Source organism: Diospyros lotus, chromosome 5 (assembly GCF_014633365.1).
Source record: "Diospyros lotus cultivar Yz01 chromosome 5, ASM1463336v1, whole genome shotgun sequence".
In the NCBI taxonomy this organism is placed as follows: Eukaryota; Viridiplantae; Streptophyta; class Magnoliopsida; order Ericales; family Ebenaceae; genus Diospyros; species Diospyros lotus.
The window spans coordinates 29831986-29853793 of NC_068342.1; the positions used below are offsets into that span (position 1 = coordinate 29831986).

The 21808-nt window shown below is 35.9% G+C and overlaps 1 protein-coding gene across 3 annotated transcripts in view; it reads right to left on the reverse strand.

Annotated features, from left to right (window-relative positions):
• Positions 1 to 7256: 7256 nt before the first annotated feature.
• Positions 7257 to 21808, reverse strand: part of LOC127801422 (protein DETOXIFICATION 45, chloroplastic) — a 35318-nt gene continuing 20766 nt past the window's right edge. The window contains exons 14-15 of one of the 3 annotated variants that reach the window (XM_052336576.1): positions 15497 to 15554; positions 7257 to 7655 (exon numbers count right to left, since the gene is read on the reverse strand). In XM_052336576.1, the coding sequence (XP_052192536.1) occupies positions 7620 to 7655; positions 15497 to 15554 (94 nt within the window). In that variant the 3' untranslated portion in view covers positions 7257 to 7619. Of the gene's footprint in view, positions 7656 to 11909; positions 12283 to 15496; positions 15555 to 21808 lie in introns of those variants that run through there. The other 2 variants (XM_052336574.1, XM_052336577.1) reach the window with 2 other exon arrangements.

Genomic DNA, 21808 nt, shown 5'->3' on the forward strand with positions numbered 1-21808 from the left:
ACGGAATAATAGGGGTATCTTGTGCTGGTGTGCATGTCGGGATAGTCATCTTGGTTTCCATACTGGGCCGTTTGGTTAGGGAAGTTGCACTAGGATGACTAGGTGGTCCATATTGTGTTGTTTATGTGGGATATCAGCCTAAGATATTGTTTGGATAGTGTAGCTATAATTCTCTAAGGGCGTGACGGATTAATAGGGGTATCTTGTGCTGATGAGCACACTGGGATAGCCGCATTGGTTTCCGTGAGGGGCCGTTTGGTCAAGCAAGTTGCACTAAGATGACTAGGTGGTCTATGTGAAATTTGGAGTTGGGATTGTGTGGTAGTTCATGGATGTTTAGAGTGAGAACGTAATCTCCAACGTAAATGTGGTGAGTCGGGTTCCTGCGTTGATGTGATCCTCTTGGGCCGGGAGTTGGTAACGATTGTTCTCGAGATGTTGAAGAGATGCGTTGACTTGTCTCTCTTAAGCTTGAATTGCGCCGTGTCGGTGTGTTAGAATGGTGGTATGGCTTTTAGAGAGATTGCTCTTTTCCCGTGGTAGGGTTAAGCATTGTGGGATTCTCTTAGGCTAGGGCTTACTGAGTTGTGTTTGTTTATTTCATGTCTTGCATTCATTCATGAAAACGTGTTTTGAATTCTCACTTAGATGATTCATCGTTTAATATGGACTATGTCTTTAGAATATTCAAATGTTCCAGGTGAAAGCAGCGGTCCGAAGGGAAAGGGAATTGCCGAGGAGTGACGGCGATTAGTGGATGTTTTATATTATGTCATTTCAATTATATTGTTTAGTTTGAGGACGTTATGTAAAACGTTGGTTTAACTTTATGTTATAAATAAAGTGAGTTCGGTTATGATTTATTGAGGTTTCGATCTAGCTTCCGCATTTGAGGTGATTTACCCATCTTATTTTATTAATAATTCTAAGTTGATTTTCTGAGAAGGTGTAACGAGATCTTCGGGGAATGGTTGTTGGTGTTGAGTTTCTGTTGGAAAAAAATATATATCCCCGAAATCTTACGTCACCTAACGCCCTAGGAAGACGGGGTGTTACAATGTTATTAAGCCTGGTGTATCGAGTCAGGTAGATCATCCACTGGTTTCCCATAGGTCTGGTTGAGTGCCCTATTCTCCGGATGAATGGCATGGTTTGTCAATGGAGGAGATACATGAATTATTGTTGTATGGGGATAGTGACAAGTTAGTTGACCCTACCACCTATGAGGAGGCGATATGCGATATCGATGCCATGAATTGATAGATAGCTATGGAATTTGAGATGTAGTCTATGTACTTTAACCAGATATAGGTCTTGATGGATCTGCTTGTGGGAAATCCAACATTGGAACTCTTTCCAATCTCATGCTCACTCTGACCAGGGGATTTACAATCACCACCGAACACAGATAACGAAGGATGTTTGTCTCCATTTAATGGAGGCTAATGGATCCTATCGACGAGCATCTGCTTCCATACACCACTATACAAGGACCATATAGAGAGTATTTCTACTTCTTACACTGGATGGTTCCATTCAATGGCAAAATCTCTGACACTAGTGCACAAGATGTTATGTTGCCTCTAGTCTAAGGACCAGATACACAATCAAGAGTCAGCAATAGATCATTAATCTTTCAAGCCATGTGATTTGTCGTAGGCATCACATTCAGTGGATGTTCTACCAACACCCACCCGCATGTCTACTATATGCGTCCCATGTAATGTGGCATGTGACTTACCACCCCATTCCCATTAGCATCCCATGTTAATGATGGTAGTAACTCATGTGTCAGTCCACTGATCGTTAAATCATATTACCCTTTTGATTTATATCTAAGGACCGAGAATATCTTTAAGAAATCCTGAACTAGAGATCACGTTCAACACACAAATTATACATACTATGTTACATTAGTTTTTTTTTTAACTAATTTTATAAATCAATAATCATGTTATAGTGTTTTTGTAATCAGGTTTCAGGTTAATTGAGTTAGATATTCAAGAAAAACCAAAAGATTGATTTCTTTTTCAAGAAAATAAATTTTAACCGAACTAGTACGTCTACTCCATTGAATTCAAGTATGTCTTTTATTTTTTTATGTTAGATAATGAAATTTCATTGCATAATGAAGAATATTTAATTAATTAAAGCCCCTGCATTGGATCTAAAAGAGGTTAACATAAATTCTTAAGAATGTAATCTTTTAAAGTGCCAACAAATATATATGGAGTTATCTTGTGAACCAACAAGATGAAATTGATCAAGTAGATTATTTCCAAATTGCACATTTCTTATCTCATGTTGGAAAGAATCCAAACTGTTTGCATAAGAGAAAGAGAGAGAGAGAGAGAGAGAGAGAGAGAGAGAGAGAGAGAGCTATCATGCATTAATGTAGTGATCTAATTATGAATCAAGCACAACAAATTTTGAATGTTATCAAGAAGTCCATCTCCCAACAAGTTGAATTGGCAAATGAAGGTAACTTTCTTGAATTGGCAAAGTTAATTACTAGCTACCATCTTAATTATAATGGATGAATGAATGAACATGTTTCTTCAGTTGTGTTAGATAATGCTCCTCAAAATGCATCTTACACATTACATGGAACTCAAGAGTAGTTATTATAAGTTTGTTTTTTTTTTGCAAATAATAAGGTAAGAAATGTTGTTTGCAAGGATATTGGTGAATCAACATTTTGCATAATTGTGGACAAATCAAGATATGAATCTAAGAAAGAACAAATGATGACCATTGTATTCAGATTTGTGAATTAAGTTGGGTGGGTTTGTAAAGGAACAACATTTTGTTAACTTACTTCATATTTATGATACCACCACATTGACCTCAAATAAATAGATAATTAACGTCATTTGTTTATATAATCTCAATGTGAGGGATATTTGTGGTCAAAGATATGATGAGCCTAGTAATATGCATAGAGAGTGGTCAGGGTTGCATGGTCTTGTCTCTAATTAGCGTCCATATGTTTATTATATACATTGTTTTTTTTTATTGGCTTTAATAGCAGCATTTTGAGAGGTTATTCCTATCCATCAATATTTTTTTTTAAACTTAATTGTAATTATTAATATTGTTGCTTCTTCTTACAAATGACACGATTAGTTACAAGCAAGCCAAGCTCTTGAAATTGGAAGACTTACTTCCATTTGATGAGTTGGAAAATAGAAAAGGATTTAACCAAATAGGCACATTAAAAAGAGATAAGGCTACTACATGGAGTTCTCATTTGAGCTCCTTCAAAGTTTAAAGCTACATGTTTGGTTTTGAGAAACTATGGGCCCAATCTTTCCGTATTTTAATTTTTAGTTTTGAATTTATTTTTAATTTTTTTATTTCAGTAGTCTGTTTTCAGAAAACTAAAAATGCGTTTGGTTTGTCATTCTGAAAAACTATTTCTTTAAATATAAAACTAGAAAATGTGTACTGTTTGAAATTTTAAAAATAATTTTTTATTGACATTTTATTCAATAAATTTGATAATACACCGGAAAATATGACCCTCAAGTTTCAAGCAAAGGTATACTAATATAGATATGATCATATCTTGATATTGAATATTCTTCTAAACTTTCTGTTTGAAATATTTAGACACCAAAAAAGTAAAAGTAAACAAACAATGACTAGATTGTTGATTAAGCACTAAAAAGAGATGAAAAGAACAATAAAAACAGCGTAAACCAGCCACAACCATCACAACCAATGGTCGTCGGCGACCACTATCAGCTAAAGATTCTCACGATCAGAATCAACCATTAGAAACACCAAGCCAATGGTGTTATCATACACAAAAAATGGACCAGATTTAACAGTTGGATTTTATAGATCTAATTTTTAATTTTTAGCAAAAACTGAAAAATGCACTAGCAGTTGCCACCAGCAACCATGGCTGGTGGTTTCCAATAATCAAAGACAACCACTTGACACCCTTATCCCCATCTATCAACATATCAAAAAACCAGCAAGATCCAACGACCGAATCTCTATAGATCTAAGCTTAAACCTTTAGTCAGATACAAAATCAGTGATTTATAGAGGTTGTTAGTCGCAATGCAAATGGTGATCGACGGTAGCTCGCGGCGGTGATGGTAGTGGCTAGTGCGGTAGACGATTGAGCCTTGAAGAGAAAAGAAGAGAAGAAAGAAGAAAGAAGAAAGAAGGAAGAGTCGAACCTGGATGTCTTTGGGAAGATGGAATGCGTTTTTTGTGTTTTGGACTGAAAGAACGTATTTTGGCTGAAAACAACCAAAACGAGATTTCGACGTTTTGAGTTTTGTGTACAATTTTTTTTTGTGATTTGGAAAATGCATTTTTGAAAATGGGTAAGTAAACACATTTTGAGTGTTTTGGAAAACTGAAAATGGCTTGAAAACAACAAAGAGAATAAGGGCTAAATTTTTAAAAAGGGCATCTATTCTAGGGAGATGTGGATGGAGCTTATAATTGCATTACATCATTTGCATTTATGTTCATTTACACCTTATAATTGGTATCATGGAAATTACATATGATCTTTGTCAACCATTGCAGTACAAGTCTCAACATATTGTAAATGTTAGGTTGCGCAAACTATAACATCACACACTGAAGAGGGGGTGAATTGGGTGTTATAAAAATCATTGAAGTTTTTAAAATTTTTGCTTATTAATGAGGTTTTTTTAATGATTCGTTATTGGCTCTATGTTATTATTAATATTTTATTCTATTTTGACGTATTATATATCTTGGCATTATTTAAAAATTTAAGGGTGGAAATAATTTATGTGGCCCATGAGTCAAAAATAATGAAAAGAAATATTATGTTTAAAAGTCTAGGTGATGAAAAATTAATTTAGGTGTAATTCCTAAAGTAAATTTATGAGATATTGTGGGTTGAATATTTAAAGTATATGCGTGTAAATTAGAGTTGAAAGATTAAAGTTTCGAATGTGTAGAAATGGAAATAAATGGGTTGAGCCAAGTGTTGAAAAGCCTAATAAAAGTGGAGGTTGAAAATTAAATAAAATGGATTTGGGCAACTTGAAAAGTAAATCCATTGGGCCTAAATAGTATGGGTTAGATTATTGAATGGGCTTGAGCCTATGTGCAAATATTGTATTAAATTTAATAAAAAGGAAAGGAAAAGGGAACGGGGAAATGTCCAAAAGGGGTATGTTTTAAAATGGGGTGTGTGTTGTGTAGAGGGGTAAGATGGTCAAATAGCAAAGGAGTGGTTGGGGTTGGATGTGTAGCCCACTCTTCCCCCATGCTTTTCTTTCCTTCTTGCTTCATTCTTCTTCTCTCCAATTTCTTGCTACTGATGGTCTCCTTCCTCTTCTCCATCTTCTTCTCCATCATCATCATCATCTTCTTCATCTGTTGGCTTGGAGCTTTAAGGGTGGATTTTTAGATTTGAGGGAAAGCTTCTTCTCTTTGGTCTCTCACCATCAAAAGGGCAAGTTCTTCTTGATTATTTCTCTTCATTTTGAGCACACTTTGCTCTCCTCCTCTATTGCTATAATATCATTTCTTTTGATAAAATGAGTCTTTGTTTTTGGTTGTGAACATTTTGTAAAATATCTTGAATATTAATGGGTTTTGTTGAGGTGTTCATTTGAGACTTGATTTACTCTAAAAATCCTTCAAGGAATGGCATTTTTATTGGTTAGATTAGAATGATGCAAACATTGTTGATTTGCATTGCATTCTATTCGCCTATTTTCGATTTTGGGTCTTAAGAGTTGAATATTTTGAGTGAAAGTCAACTCTGTATGAAAAGTTATCAATTGGATCGATTAAGTTGATGTAGAAGTTGATTTTTTCTTCTAAGAGTCGACTTTCCAACTCCAAGAGTCAACTTTTCATTTCAGATTGTGCATGTTGTAATCGTGTGGATATAATTTTCTGTGATTATATTCGATTTGAGATTTGTTTTTTGCATTGTAAAATAGACTCAATAAGTTTCGTTTTGATATAGAAATTAGATTATTTGGATAAGTATTGAGCCTATAAATGCTCTGTGAAATACTCATTTGAAACCTGAAATTAATTTCTTGCGATGTTATCCAAATTGAGATTCACTTTTTTTTGCCATAATCTAGACATTATAAGCTTTGTCTTGGCATATTCCTAGAATTATTTGGTTATGTTTTGAATCCGTAAAAGCTCAGTTAAACCTTGCTTAAATCTGGAAATTTTGCCTATTTGCTCCCAATTTTCATTGTTACCTAATATCAAATACATCCATCAAATCTAATATTGATTAGTTGTCTTTTGGGGGTAAAATAAAAACAACCATGGGATTTCATGTGTGATGCATAATATGATTATTATCTTTGTGCATATATTATTTTGCGCAGCAACGATATCCGTGGTGAGAAAAAGATCTCCTATGAGCGCTTGATGTGGGTTGAGGTGGCCATGAGCCCAATAGGCGATGCTCAAATTTCAGTTGCTTGTTGATTTATTTTCATGATGTATGTATACATGCATGGACGTGGTGGCATTAGGAGCCATGTGGGGTATGTGGAATTCATTACTATTAATGCATATGCATGAGAATGGAAATGAATACATGGCATGTATGATGATCACGTCATGAAAATGGTTTGTGAATGGAAACTTATGATTTGTGTCCTACTTATATATTTTCATAGTTGCTATCTATGTCCTGTATCCTATATTTTCATGTTTTATATATATATATATATATATACTTGCTGAGCCTCGTGGCTCACGTTGTTTACTCTTATGTCATTTTAGATAAAGGTAAAACAATTATTGAAAGCGAGTCCAGTGGGGTTAGAGCCTAAGTCTAGAGGTGTACAAACAAAGACATTCCAAACTAGAAGGTCCGTGTTAGTAGTTTTGATAAGGGCATGTTGTGAAGAGATTTTATTTTGTTAATTTCATTAGTGCCCTTGTATACATTTTGTATAGGCTATGATGCCAAGATGAAAACTAATGATGAAGTAAATTTTTATCTTGGCTTCAGCTGAAAATATCTAAGGATAGAAATCTGATGTTGAATTATATTATTCTATATTATCTTTGTGATGACCTTCTTTCAGATATCTTATGCTACCAGAAATATTTGGGAGTGAGTCCTTACAGTTTTAGTGCAATAAAATAATGATTATAAGATGATGCTTGTAAAGATTGAACAACTAAACAATAAATATGAAAATGACACAAGTGATATATAGTGGTTCGACTTAACTGGCCTAATCCACTATCTTAACTCCTCGCTAAGGATTTTTGAAAATCACTAAAATCTCCTATTTGATGATCCCAAGTAGGCCCTCTAGTATAATCACTAGGATTACAGCCTCCTGCTTATACAAAGTAGGCCATTTAGCAATCTTGCTAGGCAATATACAATAATCTTGAAGAAGAAATGCTATGAGAGATGAATCTCTTAGTTATAATGTCTCTTAAAATTATGCAACATGCTTAAACAAAATGATAGAAATGATATACAAAACCTTTTTGAGAGAAAAGATTGAAAACGTGAGTGCATTTGAAGAGAACAATATGACTTGAAGCTTATAATAGTTTCTCTAACCCCTCAATTGCATATCTTGCTGGTATTTATAGGTTTCTCTGGGCCTTCGAATTTATTAGCCGTTGATGGAGCCGTTGGATGCATTTAATGCCTGCAAAAACTAGTCATTTAAGTTTGTTAGAGAGGGAACTATTGATAGATACATAATTTGGTCGACAGTTTTTATCAATACATTTGAACTATCACAAAGTTTTTGAGAAACAGTTGACATTTTTGAGATAAAAGTCGACTTCTTTGAATAAAATGTTGATAGTAGAGAACAATAAGTCGACAAGTTTTAAGAAATTTCGACACTATATAGTCACTATCGACTGATTTTGAACTAAAATCAATTGGACTGAGAGTATCAATTTTGGCTATCAACAGATCAAGGAAACTGTCGACTATTTTAAGCTAAAGACTAAAAATCGTTAACTTGTTCTTTAAGAAAGTCAACAGTTGATGATTTTAGTCTTCAAAAAATATTGATCCAAATATTAAAAGAAGATATACGGGACCTTTTGTTTGAAAAATTGAAGTCAATTATACCTAGGAAAAGTTAAAAAAAAAAAAAAAAGAGAGCTAGAAGCTTTGGACCTCCCTGCATATCTCCTCCATCAATTGGTAAAGCACATCAATGAAAGTGTGGAAGCTAGCACTTACAACTTTAGTTAACCTTAAGAACCATGTGAGAAAAAAAAATCCACAGTTGAGCAATTCCAAAGATGTTGTATGTCAGCATTAGCTAGATGTAGAATGTTGTGGTTTCTCAAGATAGCACAACACATCTTGGCAATTAAATGAAAGGGTCAGGTTGGAAAGAAGGACCAAGCCTAAAATATGAAAAGAAAGACGAGTTAGCGCTCGCTCAAACAAGTAGACCGAGGAAACTGCATATGTTGCCTGCGCACAATCTATCGTGGAAAATAACTTGACTTTTTTTCATTGATAGCATTTAACGTCTAGTTTTGAAAGCTTCTATCACTTTTGAGTAATAAAACAGGGGGCACATCCTCTTTGATTTTGATTATGGGGCATTCAATGTACTTGATGTATACAAGAAAGAAAAGGCTTTCCTATTGGTTGGGTTGGAAGAGTAACCACTTTTACACTACTTCTTGGGTGGTGCAGCTAAGCCAGAGAGGGCTCAGTAGTCGAACTATGTTTCCGAGCACACGCTTGAGGTATGTGTTAACTAATCTGCCACTCGAAAGCTAAGCACTAGAATTTAGTGATCGATCCATCACCAATGACACGTAAAATGAATAGCTTTACTTTGGTGATCAACATGCATATATTCTTCAGAGTGAGTCTTTGGGATCTCCAATAAACCCCCATGATGTAAAGGGAGGATATTAGGGGAAGTAGTAAGTGGACATTCCCTTGCAGAAAGTCGAATAAGAGGAGACTTTCACGTCTGTCAATTTGAAGGAAGGATATAATCAACTCGTTGATTGTTTGGAGCTTCCACTTTATATTCGAAATATGCCTTTTGTAGGAGCATTATGATCTACAACTCAAATGTTCCCTTATGAAGTCTTATTGGTGTTGCCTCTCCAAATCCCCTGTTTGCAAGATCTGTTCTTACTTCTTTGGTTTCAAGTGATCGAAATGGAAGCTTTGGCTTGGTTAGTCAACTCTGAACTCACTTGATTGAAAGTCTAAAATCGGCTTTGGTCCACCACCCAGATAGGCATTAAAAACCTTTAAAATGCCTTTGAAAAAGATAATAGGAAGAGCCCTTGGCCTTGGATCCTTATTAAAGCGGATAAACTTTTTAAGGGATTTCATGCCTATGAGCCGCTATAACTATCCAACAAGAAAACACTTGAAACTTTACGCTATATACCAACAACTATACCAATAAGTAGTAGGTAAAACAATAGTGAATAGCAAAGTCAATTATATATAGTAATAGCTTGAAAAAGTGAATGGGATTAAGCTAAGTGGCAATACTTGTGAAAAACAAAGGACTATTCACACTTTGGGGTGGGCCTTTCATTAAGCCTAAGTTTGGATAACTTCTCACGGGCTCAAAGAAAGTTTAACTGGCAGCATTAACTTGCAAATGCAAAAAATCCATTTTTGCAACTACAAAAAGCGTGAGCTGTAAAAGGTCCTTGCCCTTAGTTCTTAAGGAGAGGCTTGTTCATTCATGCATTCTTTTGTAGATAAAATCTTCAATGAGTGGAAACAAGCCCCATTGTATAGGTTGGGTAGTTGATGATTTCCACTAAGAATTTGATTTTCAGGTCGTGTTAATTCCATACAAATCAGTATTGAGAAGCATGTGCCCATCACTCTAACAATGGCACCCAGTTCCTACATAAGGTATGTGTGGAGAAGTATGTTCTCCTCCCTCATTTACAAGTGAAATGGGCTATGTAATCATTGGAATTTCGACTTATTTTCTTTAATATAGTTGGTTAACCCTTTCTTTCAATCTTGTCAATGATCTAACTAAAAGATATGAATTGAGTGCCATTTGATGAGTAATTGAGAACAAAAGGAGCTTTGTCCCGAAATCTAGATCCCCTTATTGGCATAGCCCATTGATTTGCTTATGATCAGAGCATCAAACAGGTGCATAGGGTTGATCCCCATGTGCTAAAAAAAGGACTAAAAAGTTTGTGTTAAGCATATAGTTGGTCCTTGTCTTGTTTAGGCATTTGGTGCCCTCTCTTGAGAATTGTGTTTGTCAAGAGTCTTGCAGATGGATATTGAATCATTGATACCATAGTTAGGGCTTTCACTTAGTGTGGTCGAAGAGGTGAAAAGGCTGAATGTTTAGTTTAGGTGAAACTCTATTGGAATCTTGACATAAAGTATTATGTCTCAATTAAATCTCCAAAAATGATCTTTAAATCGATTTTTAACTACTTAAGAAAATAGGAGCAAAATGTTTTAAAATGCAAATGGAGACTATCGACAGGTTCCAAAGAATTGTCGACCATCCTTGCCCTTGCTGTTGACCAACCTCTTAGGCTGTAGACCGCCAAAAAGCATGTTATCTGTAGTTTGCCTTCTTTTGACCCTATAACAGTAAGTGTTGACCGTTTTTCATAAATTGTTGACTGTTTTTTAAATTTGTGAACTAACTTGTCAACGATTCTTTGAATTTGTTAATCGTTTTTGTTGCAGAAATGTCCAATGACTAGTTCTCAAGCGCATTTAATGCACCCTAACCCCCCTCCAACGACAAAATGTTTGGATGCATTCGTCTTCAACTATAAATACATGGTTGGTGTAGCATTTATGGAGTTAGAGAATCCATTGCAAAGTGTCCAAGGGCTAAAAACGTCCAAGTGCTCTTCAATTTTTATTCTCTCTTAAAGGCTTTGTTGTTTCTTTGTAATTAAAATTTTCAAGCCTCTATCTTCTTGAGAGAAATTGTAGCTAAGAGGTTATTTCTCAGATCATCTAATTTATTTGTATTCTTATATTTCCTAGTTAAAGTGGTAGAGGGCCTACACTAATTATAGGAGGCTTGTAATTCCTAGTCTTGGGGACTAGATGACCTACTTGTGATCAAGTAGGAGACAATAGTGAAGGTTTTAAATTCTTTAATTAGGAGTTAAGAGAGTGGATTAAGCCATTTGTGTGAACTATTATAAATCATTCACTCTATTGCTTTTATTCCTTGTTTTATTTTTTGTGCTAAGCAATCCTCCATTCATCCTTATTTGCATTAAAATCTCATTTTTCAGCAAAAAGATTTCAAGTTTAATCAATTTTTTAAATTAACCCAATTCACTCCCCCTCTTAAGTTGATGCTATTGCTATACTATTATATCACATAAGTTAATCTCTATGGAATAGTTTATGAGAGTAAAAAAGTATAGTTAGAATAAAATTCTAATCGTACCTCGATTAAAGGAACCACTTCTTTATTTATAGAGGTAATCAGAAAAATATCTACATCTTTTAGGATCATCTATTCTAAATTTACAGACAAAGACATTGGAGATGAGTTGACATATTTTTAGACCTAAAAGAGGCCCCAGGAAGGCCTCCTAGGGGTACCCAGAAGTGGCCTCCTAGAGAGTGTCCCGAGAGTGTTTTGTCAAGAAGGCCTCCTAGGCTTCTCTACTTAGAACTTTTTCCTCTTATATTTATCTTGAGTTTAGACCCACTTTTTTAGACCCACCATAAACACTAATTCAAATCAACATATTTCAATCCTACTATTTAACACCTTCAAGTTTCTCGCGTGCCCGCTTTATCCAAGTAAATTTGCCCAAAAGTACATTGTTGGTCATCATAAACTAAACTATCGAAACATGATTCAATCTTAAAAACTCCAATTGCTTTCTCTCTCTAATCCTATATATAAATAATAAAAGAATAATATATAAAGGTAAGAAAATGAAATAAAAAACATGGTAATTTTTCTTTAATAGCTAGGATGTACATTCAGATGTCAATCGCAATCGTACCAACATTTTGTCTTTGGGTATTATATGGAATGGAAACAGCCTAGCTAGCTAGCTAACGCATTTTTATCAAAAAATGGAATGCAACTCAACTCATCCTTCTCCAACCTCACAACAAATGAAATGCCAAAACTACCAACCACTGTCAGCATATCCCCAACCTTCAGCCCGTAGCGTTGCATCCCTTCCCCCAGTCTCATTGATCTCATATACAGCGAGTGCCCACAATGCAAGCTTCGAGTAGTCGTCCTCGTCCAGAGAGACAATTGTGTGTGAATCCCGGTTAGTGGCGCCTCAATCAACGTGCTGAAAATGGATGGATGCAAGTCAGTCGATGCTTGCAAGCAAATGGCAAGCCACACGAAGACACTGGCGTTAACATGATGTATATCCGATTCTATGGAAACAAGCATGATGGGCAACTACTCATGTTGACAACTCATGGAAAATCTATCCAATTATACATAACTGAGTTTTTCAAAGACCAAGTATGGAATTAGCTTCAACGTTTTAGTAATAGCATAACCTAGAGTCCCTCAATGAAGAAGTGAAGTTGGGAGGCATGCATGCATGGCTGCACCAGAAGCTATGTTGAATTATAATAGGTTGAATGTGTTTCCAAGGTGGCTTAAGTTCCATTTATTTTGAAGTCCAATACTCATTTCCCATTCCCCATGCTTTAACAGTAAAAGAGAGGCAAATATTTTGTAAATCAAAATAGGTTGGTTACATTAAAATGTGGAAAATGACTTACCAACAAAATTTTGGCAAGTCATTTAAAGTTTTGAGACCAAAACTAAATTCTTTTACTATTTTGACCACAAACCATACATATACATACACAATAGTGTCAGATCTTCTAGTATGAATTTTTTTATAGAAATTATTTCTATATAAAAATAAGATAAAAACTATAACTTTGCATAACATAATTTTTTATACATAATGTTTTACTTAAAAATATTTCTCACCAAAAATATTCTGTTTGAAAAATATGAAAAATAAATTGTTTTCTGTTAGGAAATAAATTTTGTCACACCCACACAAGATGAGAAATTAAAGACAGATTTAATGTGGTTCAACAATATGCCTATGTTCATAGGCGAAGAATGAACATTCACTAATCGAATAATGGGTTTACAGAAGAGAAATCATCTCACTCTCAACCTCAAAATCCTAATGTATCCAAACCCATAATCTTATTGAGATTCATCGTTCCCTAAACATCGCCCTCACTGATTTACCCCATTCTAATATGATAATCAAATATATGACTTTATTTATAAAGAGAATATATTTATTATACGTTGGGTTGGGTTGCCAATGTCTAAATTCAAGACAATCTCAACATTTTGACATATATAATTTAGGGTACATTACACTTGATACTCCTAGGTTTTGGCATAAAAATATAGAGTACTCTAGTATGAGAAAATACAACCACTACACTTCGCAAACTTTATTGTGATTTCCTCCCTGCCATTAAAATTTTAAAATCCCCAGAACGCACCCCTCTCTCTCCTTGAGCTCCCATGGCAGCCAAACCCACCAACCAAACTAGTCAATTCGGTTGTCATGATTGGTGGGTTAGGCCGTGGCAATTGAACGGACTAGGATTCAATGGGTTCGACCACCATGGCTAAATGAAGAGGGTTTAACAGTAGTGGCTAAATCCTCCATCTCTCCATATCTCCTCCCTCATTCTCTCTTATCTCCCTCTCATTATATATATGTATGTGTGCATATATATATCCTCTATGTCTTCCTCACTCCTTCTCTATGGTCAAATTTTTTGCTGGTGAAATCTCCCTCCCTTTTTCTCCCTTTCTCCCCCCTTCTTAGTGATGCCCAAAGGTTTGACCATCAATGAACCATTGAGTTTTAGAGAAACCTTATTACGAGATGGGGTTTCTAGGTTTCTACCCCATCCCTATGGGGTAGAAAACGAAAATGAAGAATTAAGTAGAAAAAAAAAATAAAAAGATGTAGATGAAGAAGATGGAAAAGAAATAGAAGTTGCCTTTCTCTCTCTCTCCCTCTATCTCTCTCTTTTCTCCCTCCATCCCATCCCTATCTCACTTCTCTCCTCTCTCCCTCTTTGGTTTAGTTGTGATAGAGTTGGGTTCAAATGGCGTCGCTAAGTTCATTAAAACTCAACACTACGGCCAAGAAGTCCATCAAAGCCAAGCCGAGTACAATACCAAATCCTAATTGGTCCATCAGAGCCAAGTTGAGTACAATGCCAAATCCTAATTAGACTTTATCTTGGATGATCATTCAATATTTCCTTCACCATCCAAAAAGTATCCAATTTCCTAATTCTCTCTCTCTCTCTCTCTGCTTTGCTCTAAGGGAAAGAAAGGCCCATACTAGTTTAGATATTAGAATGGATAGTAATAGTGTTGGGAAATATGAAAGTCCATGTCATACAAAGAACCACCTCACTAAAGCTACATTGGAATTTAACTCCACATTAACTCATGGTTTGACCTAAACCAGATGACCATATAAGGTTTTTAATAGCCACCTAACACTAAGACTATGGGTCAAAGCTAACTCTTAAATCACCCGGAGATTAGCAGGCCAAAGGAACCCAATCCAAGCAAAAAGTAGGCATCAAAATATCCTCCAAAACAACTTAAGGGTTAACCCTACAAGCACAATCCAGGTAGGATAAGGTCTTGGAGGAGCTATTAAGCCCTCTCCCAAAAGGTAACTATTCGATAAGCCCTATACTCTAGGTAATCCTTAGGATTTGGGAAATTGATAAATCCAAACCTTGTATGGAAAATCATATGATAGACATTTCAAGTCTCCTTGATGCCACGCATCCCAATCTCCATAAACCTAAGACAAGACAACTCACTCATCCAACGATTTCATTTCAACTCAATCCCAAACTCACGAAAACAGGAGGAACAACTAATTCTTTGCAACATGGGTGGGAAGACTCATTCTCATTGTGATCCTCATCATAAAATTCAACCCAAAATGTATATAAGGACCTCAAGCGGTAAGCCAAAAGTATGACACTCAACATTATTATCAAATGCATCCAAGCTCTCCCCCAAATTCCTTGTTGACTTAAGCATTGGAGTGATGTTATCTTGGTCAAGCCTCGGGGCAGTCATTCTTCTTTTGTCTATGCAAGCACCCTAAGTCTAAATCAACTGGGCATGCAGTCAAGATCTTGTTAAATCCTATAAATTTAATTAGTGACTGATCCCTACAACATGAAATAGGTTGATAAAATTGGTAAGCACAAAATGCAGCTCCAATTTAAAAGCATCTGACCAAGTTCTAAAAATAAATAATGGGAAACCACTTCTAGAGAACAAATTCTAAATTTATTATAAGAAAAGAAGCATTCACAATTTATGAAAGGGAATGAGGGAAAAGAATAGAAAAAACCAATGATGCTCCTAGCTACGGATAAGAAAGAATTAAGTTATTAGTGTTAGTCCCTTATCAGTTATTACCAAAATAAATAACTAAAAACCAATGAATAAAAACCACCAACCTGAAATCTTGTCAAGTCCTTGTGCAAAAACCACCATGGACCATTTTTTGATAATAACCTGAAAAAGTCAGTGACAGTAAATATAAGTGGAGAGAGAGAGAGAGAGAGAGAGAGAGAGAGAGATCTACTAAAAAATTCATGGAAAGGTGTCATGATATTAGAATCAAAGCAACTTCAAGATCAACAAGTATAAGTATCTTATACAGGACTTCAAAGCATTATGATTATTTATTTCCTAGAAAACAGTTCCTAATTAGTCTAACAACTAGCAATGTTACTGCTCTTTAACAACATTGTCATGATAATTGCAGTACAAAGTAGCAAAACAAACTTCAGAGTGCTTCTAAACTGCACAAGGTAAAAAAAAAAAAAAAAGTTATTAGAAAGTTGACTCCAGACAATGTAACTGCTATCCTATCTCTCATGCTACAATTGCTTTGATAGAACTTGTACATCAGCATTTTAGAGTCAAGAAGATATCAGATGATGTTAACTGAATTGTACATCAATCCGGAACTAAAAACAGCAAGGGGATGAGATTGGGAGCTGAAACACAAGACCACAGCTTCTAGATTGTAATAGGTTTATAATAGAATTCATTAATGTACTTGCAGAAAATATGTAATTATTCAGTTTTGAATTTTTTATTTGAGTGTACAGTTGGCTATAATTTTATTTCTAGGAGATTTGTTTTCCTACTGCCTTCTTCAGCAGTTTCTAAAATATAACCAACTCCTATGAAGGGGTTACATCTGTACCATATATATGAATTTGTGAATTTCAAATGGATGAATATCAGTTTTCTGTAAAAAACTACATGATATCAGAACAGTCCTAACACCGATATGTTCATTCCAAATCTGCAGCTGATTTCATTCCAAACCTGCATCTGATAACTTTGGTTTGTTCTTCTCAATTCTGTATCTGATTCCATTTCTTTTCCACTAAACATTTGGGCCTGTTTCTCTTGTGTTTTCATCTGCAATGGCACCCACTGTTGAAGTTTCTTCTTCCTCTCAAATTCCCTCAATTCTGACCCCAACGAGAGGATCTGATTCCTCTGCTCTTCTTATTACCGAGCATAAACTGAATGGCCACAATTATTTGCAATGGTCTCATTCAGTCATGATGTTCATTTGTGGCCAAGGAAAGAATGATCATTTCACTGGTGCTACCCCTAAACCCAAGACCGGTGATCCAATGTACAAGGTGTGGAAGACAAAAAACAATATGGTCATGTCATGGCTTATCAATTACATGACAAATAAATGAAGTTAGTGAAAATTTTATTCTCCACGAGATGGCATAAGAAATCTGGACAGCCGCCAAGGAGACATACTTTGACACGGAAGATGCAGCAAAAGCCTTCGAAATTAAAGGAATTCTAAATGATTTCTGTCAAGGGGATCTCATCGTCACCCAATATTTTAGTGGACTGACAAGATATTGGCAACAACTTGATATGTATGAGACAACATGGGAATGTCAAACCAATGCTGGAAAGTACAAGAAGATTGTTGAGAAGAAGCGAATTTATAAGTTTTTCCTGGGTCTCAACAAGAATTTATATGAAGTCCGGGGGTGGATATTGGCCATCAAACCTCTACCAAATCTGCATGAAGTTGCCTCAAAAGTGCGACGTGAAGAAAGTAGAAAGAAGGTGATGATGGGCACTGCAAATCAGCCACTAACAACTAAAGCTTCTGCTATGCTTTCTTGGGGAACATATGCTCACCGCACCAAGAAAGGAAGACCTTGGTGCGATCACTGCAAAAAGGCAAGACACACCCGAGATACTTGCTGGCTGGAATATTCATGGTAAGCCCACTGACTAGAAACCAAGAACTAAGAAAGAAAGTCATGGACACCACACTGCAACAGAGGAGAGTTCTATTGCAGTTCCAAATGGTCAATTAAGCAAGGAACAACTGAAAATTCTTTAGCAGTTCGGTTCCAAAGCTCAACATACATCAATCACTCCAACCACTGCCAATTCAGCAACAGCTACAGTAGCCCAAAAAGATAATTTTCTGACTGCACTTAAGGCTAAAAAAGTGGACAGCAATGGTATTTCGATAGTCGATTCTAAAGCTTCTGATCATATAACTGGTGATATATCTCTAATTCAAGATTTCCAACTTTGTTGTAAAAATTATACAGTAAGTATTATTGATGGTTCCATATCAAAAGTGTCTGGAACAAGTTCTGTTATCTGTTGGAAGAAGATAAAGATTTGGAAGAATGAGTTGATGGATGAGTAGATAAGGATCAAGATTGTATGAAAAGATCACAACAATTCAAATTTAAAGATAAAGAGAAAAAGGGATGAAGTAGCCTCGGGAATCAGATAAGGATATCCAAGTTCCTACTCATCCAAATCTGTAAAATAGCTAGCTAAATTTGTTGTAATCTACTCATATATATTAGGAGATTTTTTAGAAGATTTTGTATATATAAGTCACACCAAGATCAATGAAAAATTCACGAAGGAATATTCATAGTTCTCCTATTTAGTTTCTCATGGTATCAGAGCCACATTCTTGTGGTGGCTTATACCTTGTTTCCAACTGCATATAGGATTCCTAAGTCCACAATATGGCTGAAAATCAATCAGCTAGTGAGACATCCACTACTAATCCTCTTCCAATGAAGAATACACAAGTTCCAATCACTCCAACAGCCCTTGATAGCCATTCTCTCCAGATTACTTAGAATAAGCTGAATGGAACCAACTTTAGAGAATGGTCCCAATCAATCCTACTAGTAGTTCGAGGAAAAGGGAAGGTAGGCTATTTGATAGGAGCAATTTTAAAGCCTAGCACCGAGTCAGCATCCTATGGCATGTGGGAGGCAAAGAATGCTATTGTTATAGCTTGGTTGGTTAATTCCATGGAACCAAAAATTAAAAGAACCTACCTATTCTACAAGACAACCAATGAAATTTGGAAAGCTGTACAAGAGATATATTTAGACATGGAGAACACAGCCCAATACTTCCAGATCCGGTTATTTATTCGAACTATAAGGCAAGGTACAAATTCAGTCACTGAATACTACAATATTCTAACTAAATTGTGGAAGGACATAGATTTATTTTATGAAATCACGTGGGAGTGTTATGAGGATGGAAGAAAATATAACAAGATGGAAGAAAAAAAGAGAGTATTTGACTTCCTACATGGCCTCAATTCGGATTTAGATGAAGTAAGAGGCAGATTACTTAAGACAAAGCTCTTTCTGTCCGTGAGAGAAGCTTTTGCAAAGGTGAGACGAGAAGAAAGCAGAAGGAAGGTGATGTTACCTGCATCAAGGCCTTCTAACAATGAGGTATGCACACAAACCTCAGCCCTAAACACTTCACAGGGTAAAATCACCTATCACATCTAAAGGGGAGTCTCAAAAAGATAAATAGTGGTGTGACCACTGCAATAAGCCTTACCATACAAGGGAGACTTGCTAGAAGATTCATGGAAAGCCAACAAATTAGAAGCCAAAGAATCAGTAGAAAGGAAGTTAATATACCTATGTGGTAGAGGCTGATGGGGGAAAACCAACAAATTTCACTTTGTAAGCCAATCAGTTGGAGGTGTTGCAGCAGTTACTAAGCCAAACTAAGGTGAATAAATCTGAAACTGCAGAAAGTCCTAATCTGATGGTATCTCTGACCAAACAAGGTAATGCTATACTCCTTACTCTCTCATAAAGTTTCTACAAACTATTGGATCATAGACACGGGAGCACCTGACCACATGACTGGTTCACTTAAGATGTTGTCAAATTATGAACCTTGTGATCAAGGTATTACTGTTTTTATGGCTGATAGTACTACATCCATGGCTCATGGAAAAGGAACAACTTTTGTAGGTTTAATCCTAAAATCAGTACTATATGTGTCTGATTTAAAATGTAACTTGGTATCAGTAAGCAAACTAACTAGAGAAATGGGTTGTTTGGTGACATTTTTTCAATCTCATTGTGAATTTCAGGACCCATCTTCGGGGAAGATGATTGGTAGTGCTGAGAAGAAATGAGGACTTTATTGAATTCCAAGGCTTAACCATTCTACTGAATCTAGGTCATCTATTCAATCCTCCTTGTCTACTGTTTCAGAGTTTAAAATCATGTTATGGCATCATCATTTAGGGCATTCTAATTTTGAATATCTTAGAGTCTTGTATCCTTCTTTTTCTATTAATAAAAGACAGAATTTTCATTGTGAACAATGTATCCTTGCAAAACAAACCAAAAGTTCACATCCTAATCACATCTGTAAGCCTTCAAAGCCATTTCATTTGGTTTATAGTGACATTTGGGGACTGGCTAGGACTCCCAATTTAACTAACACTCATTGGTTCATCAAATTTATAAACGATCATACAAGGGTTAGCTAGGTGTTTCTCATGAAAAACAAATCTGAAGCTTATTTCGTTTTCAAAAGGTTTCATCAAATAGTACAAATTGTCTTTCAATCATCTATTCATGTATTACGTTCTAATAATGGCCGAGAATACTTCTCAAATGAGTTCAACCATTACCTAATTGAGCATGACATTATTCACCAAAGCTAATGCCCTTACAACCCTCAACAAAATAGGGTAGTTGAAACAAAGAACCGCCATCTTCTTGAGACTGCAAGGGCCCTAATGTATACTCATTCAGTCCCAAATGCCTATTGGGGAGAAGCTATCCTTACAGCTGCTTAATCTTATTAACCAGCTTCTCTCCAAAGTTCTAAAGTTTAAGACTCCCTTAAGTGTCTTCCTTAACTTTTATCATCATACCCGAGTCTTAAATTCTCTTTCCCCAAAGGTTTTTGGATGTACTATTCTTGTACACAAAAACCAACCTATTTAATCCAAGCTTGACCCTAAAGCTCTCAAGTGCATCTTTGTTGGTTACTCTCCCACTCAGCAAGGATATAAGTGCTATAACCCTACTACCTGACATTTTATTGTGTCCAGTAATATCTTTTTTCTCAAGCATCAACCATTTTTTCATAATATTTCTCTGCCGGGGGGCACTCCTAGCATAGCGCAATATTGGGACTCAACTATGCCTATCCCTACTTGCTCTCCTCCTACTTCTTCTTTTACTTCCTTACCTGCTCCTGTCCCTATTTTTGAACCATCTCATCATATTTTTGACTCAATTCCAGTTCTTGTTTCTCCTATCCAAAGCCATCAAGGGGGAGATAATAAGAACATCCAGATTCAGGAGGATGATCATGTTTTTAATAAACCACCATTGGTTTATTCCAAAAGGCCTCGTGATTCTTAGCCAGTCACATTGTCTAATCCGAAGATAAGTCTAGATAAGGGGGCTATGAAAGATGTTGATGCAATGTACAGTTTGGAAGACAAAGGAGGTGATGATTTAGATATCCCCATTGCACTAAGAAAAGGGGTAAGATCATGCAATAGACACCCTATTTCAAATTATTTGGGGTACTCAAAACTATCTCCTCAGATTAGAGCATTTACTATCAGCATTGATGATATGGTTATTCTTAGAGATATGTACCATGCACTACAGGATGGAAAGTGGAAGGCAACAATTATGGAAGAAATGCAGGCCTTAGAAACTAATGGTGCTTGGGAGGTTGTGACACTACCAAAAGGAAAGAAAATTGTACGCAATAAGTGGGTATTTACTGTGAAGTATAAATCAGACGGAAGCATTGACAAGTACAAGGCTAGACTAGTAGCCCAAGGATGTACCCAAACTCAAGGCCTTGACTACGAGAAAACTTTTGCTCCAGTAGCCAAACTAAACTCTATTCAGGTATTACTCTCCTTGGCTGTTAATCTAGACTAGAGACTACATCAGCTGGATATCAAGAATGCCTTCTTGAATGGTGAGCTAGAAGAGGAGATCTATATGAGGATACCACCTGGTTTTGAGGGAAATAATACAAGGGGGGAAGGTATGTAGACTAAAGAAGTCATTGTATGGTCTCAAGTAGTCTCCTAGAGCATGGTTAAAGAGATTTAGTGATATTCTAAATTGGCTTGGATACAATCAAGGGGAGGTAGATCATACTCTATTCACAAAGCTTGAAGCTGATGGAAGGAGAACAATCCTGATCGTGTATGTAGATGATATCATCATCACAGGGGATAACAGCTAAGAGATTGAAAATCTTAAGAAGCAACTAAAGGATGCATTTGAGGTAAAAAAGATTTGGGGGAATTGAGATATTTCCTTGGATTGGAAGTGGCTAGAAGCAAAGAAGGTATTTTCATATTCCAAAGAAAGTACACCTTAGATTTGTTAAAAGAAACAGGAAAACTCAGGTGTAAGTCTGCAAGTACT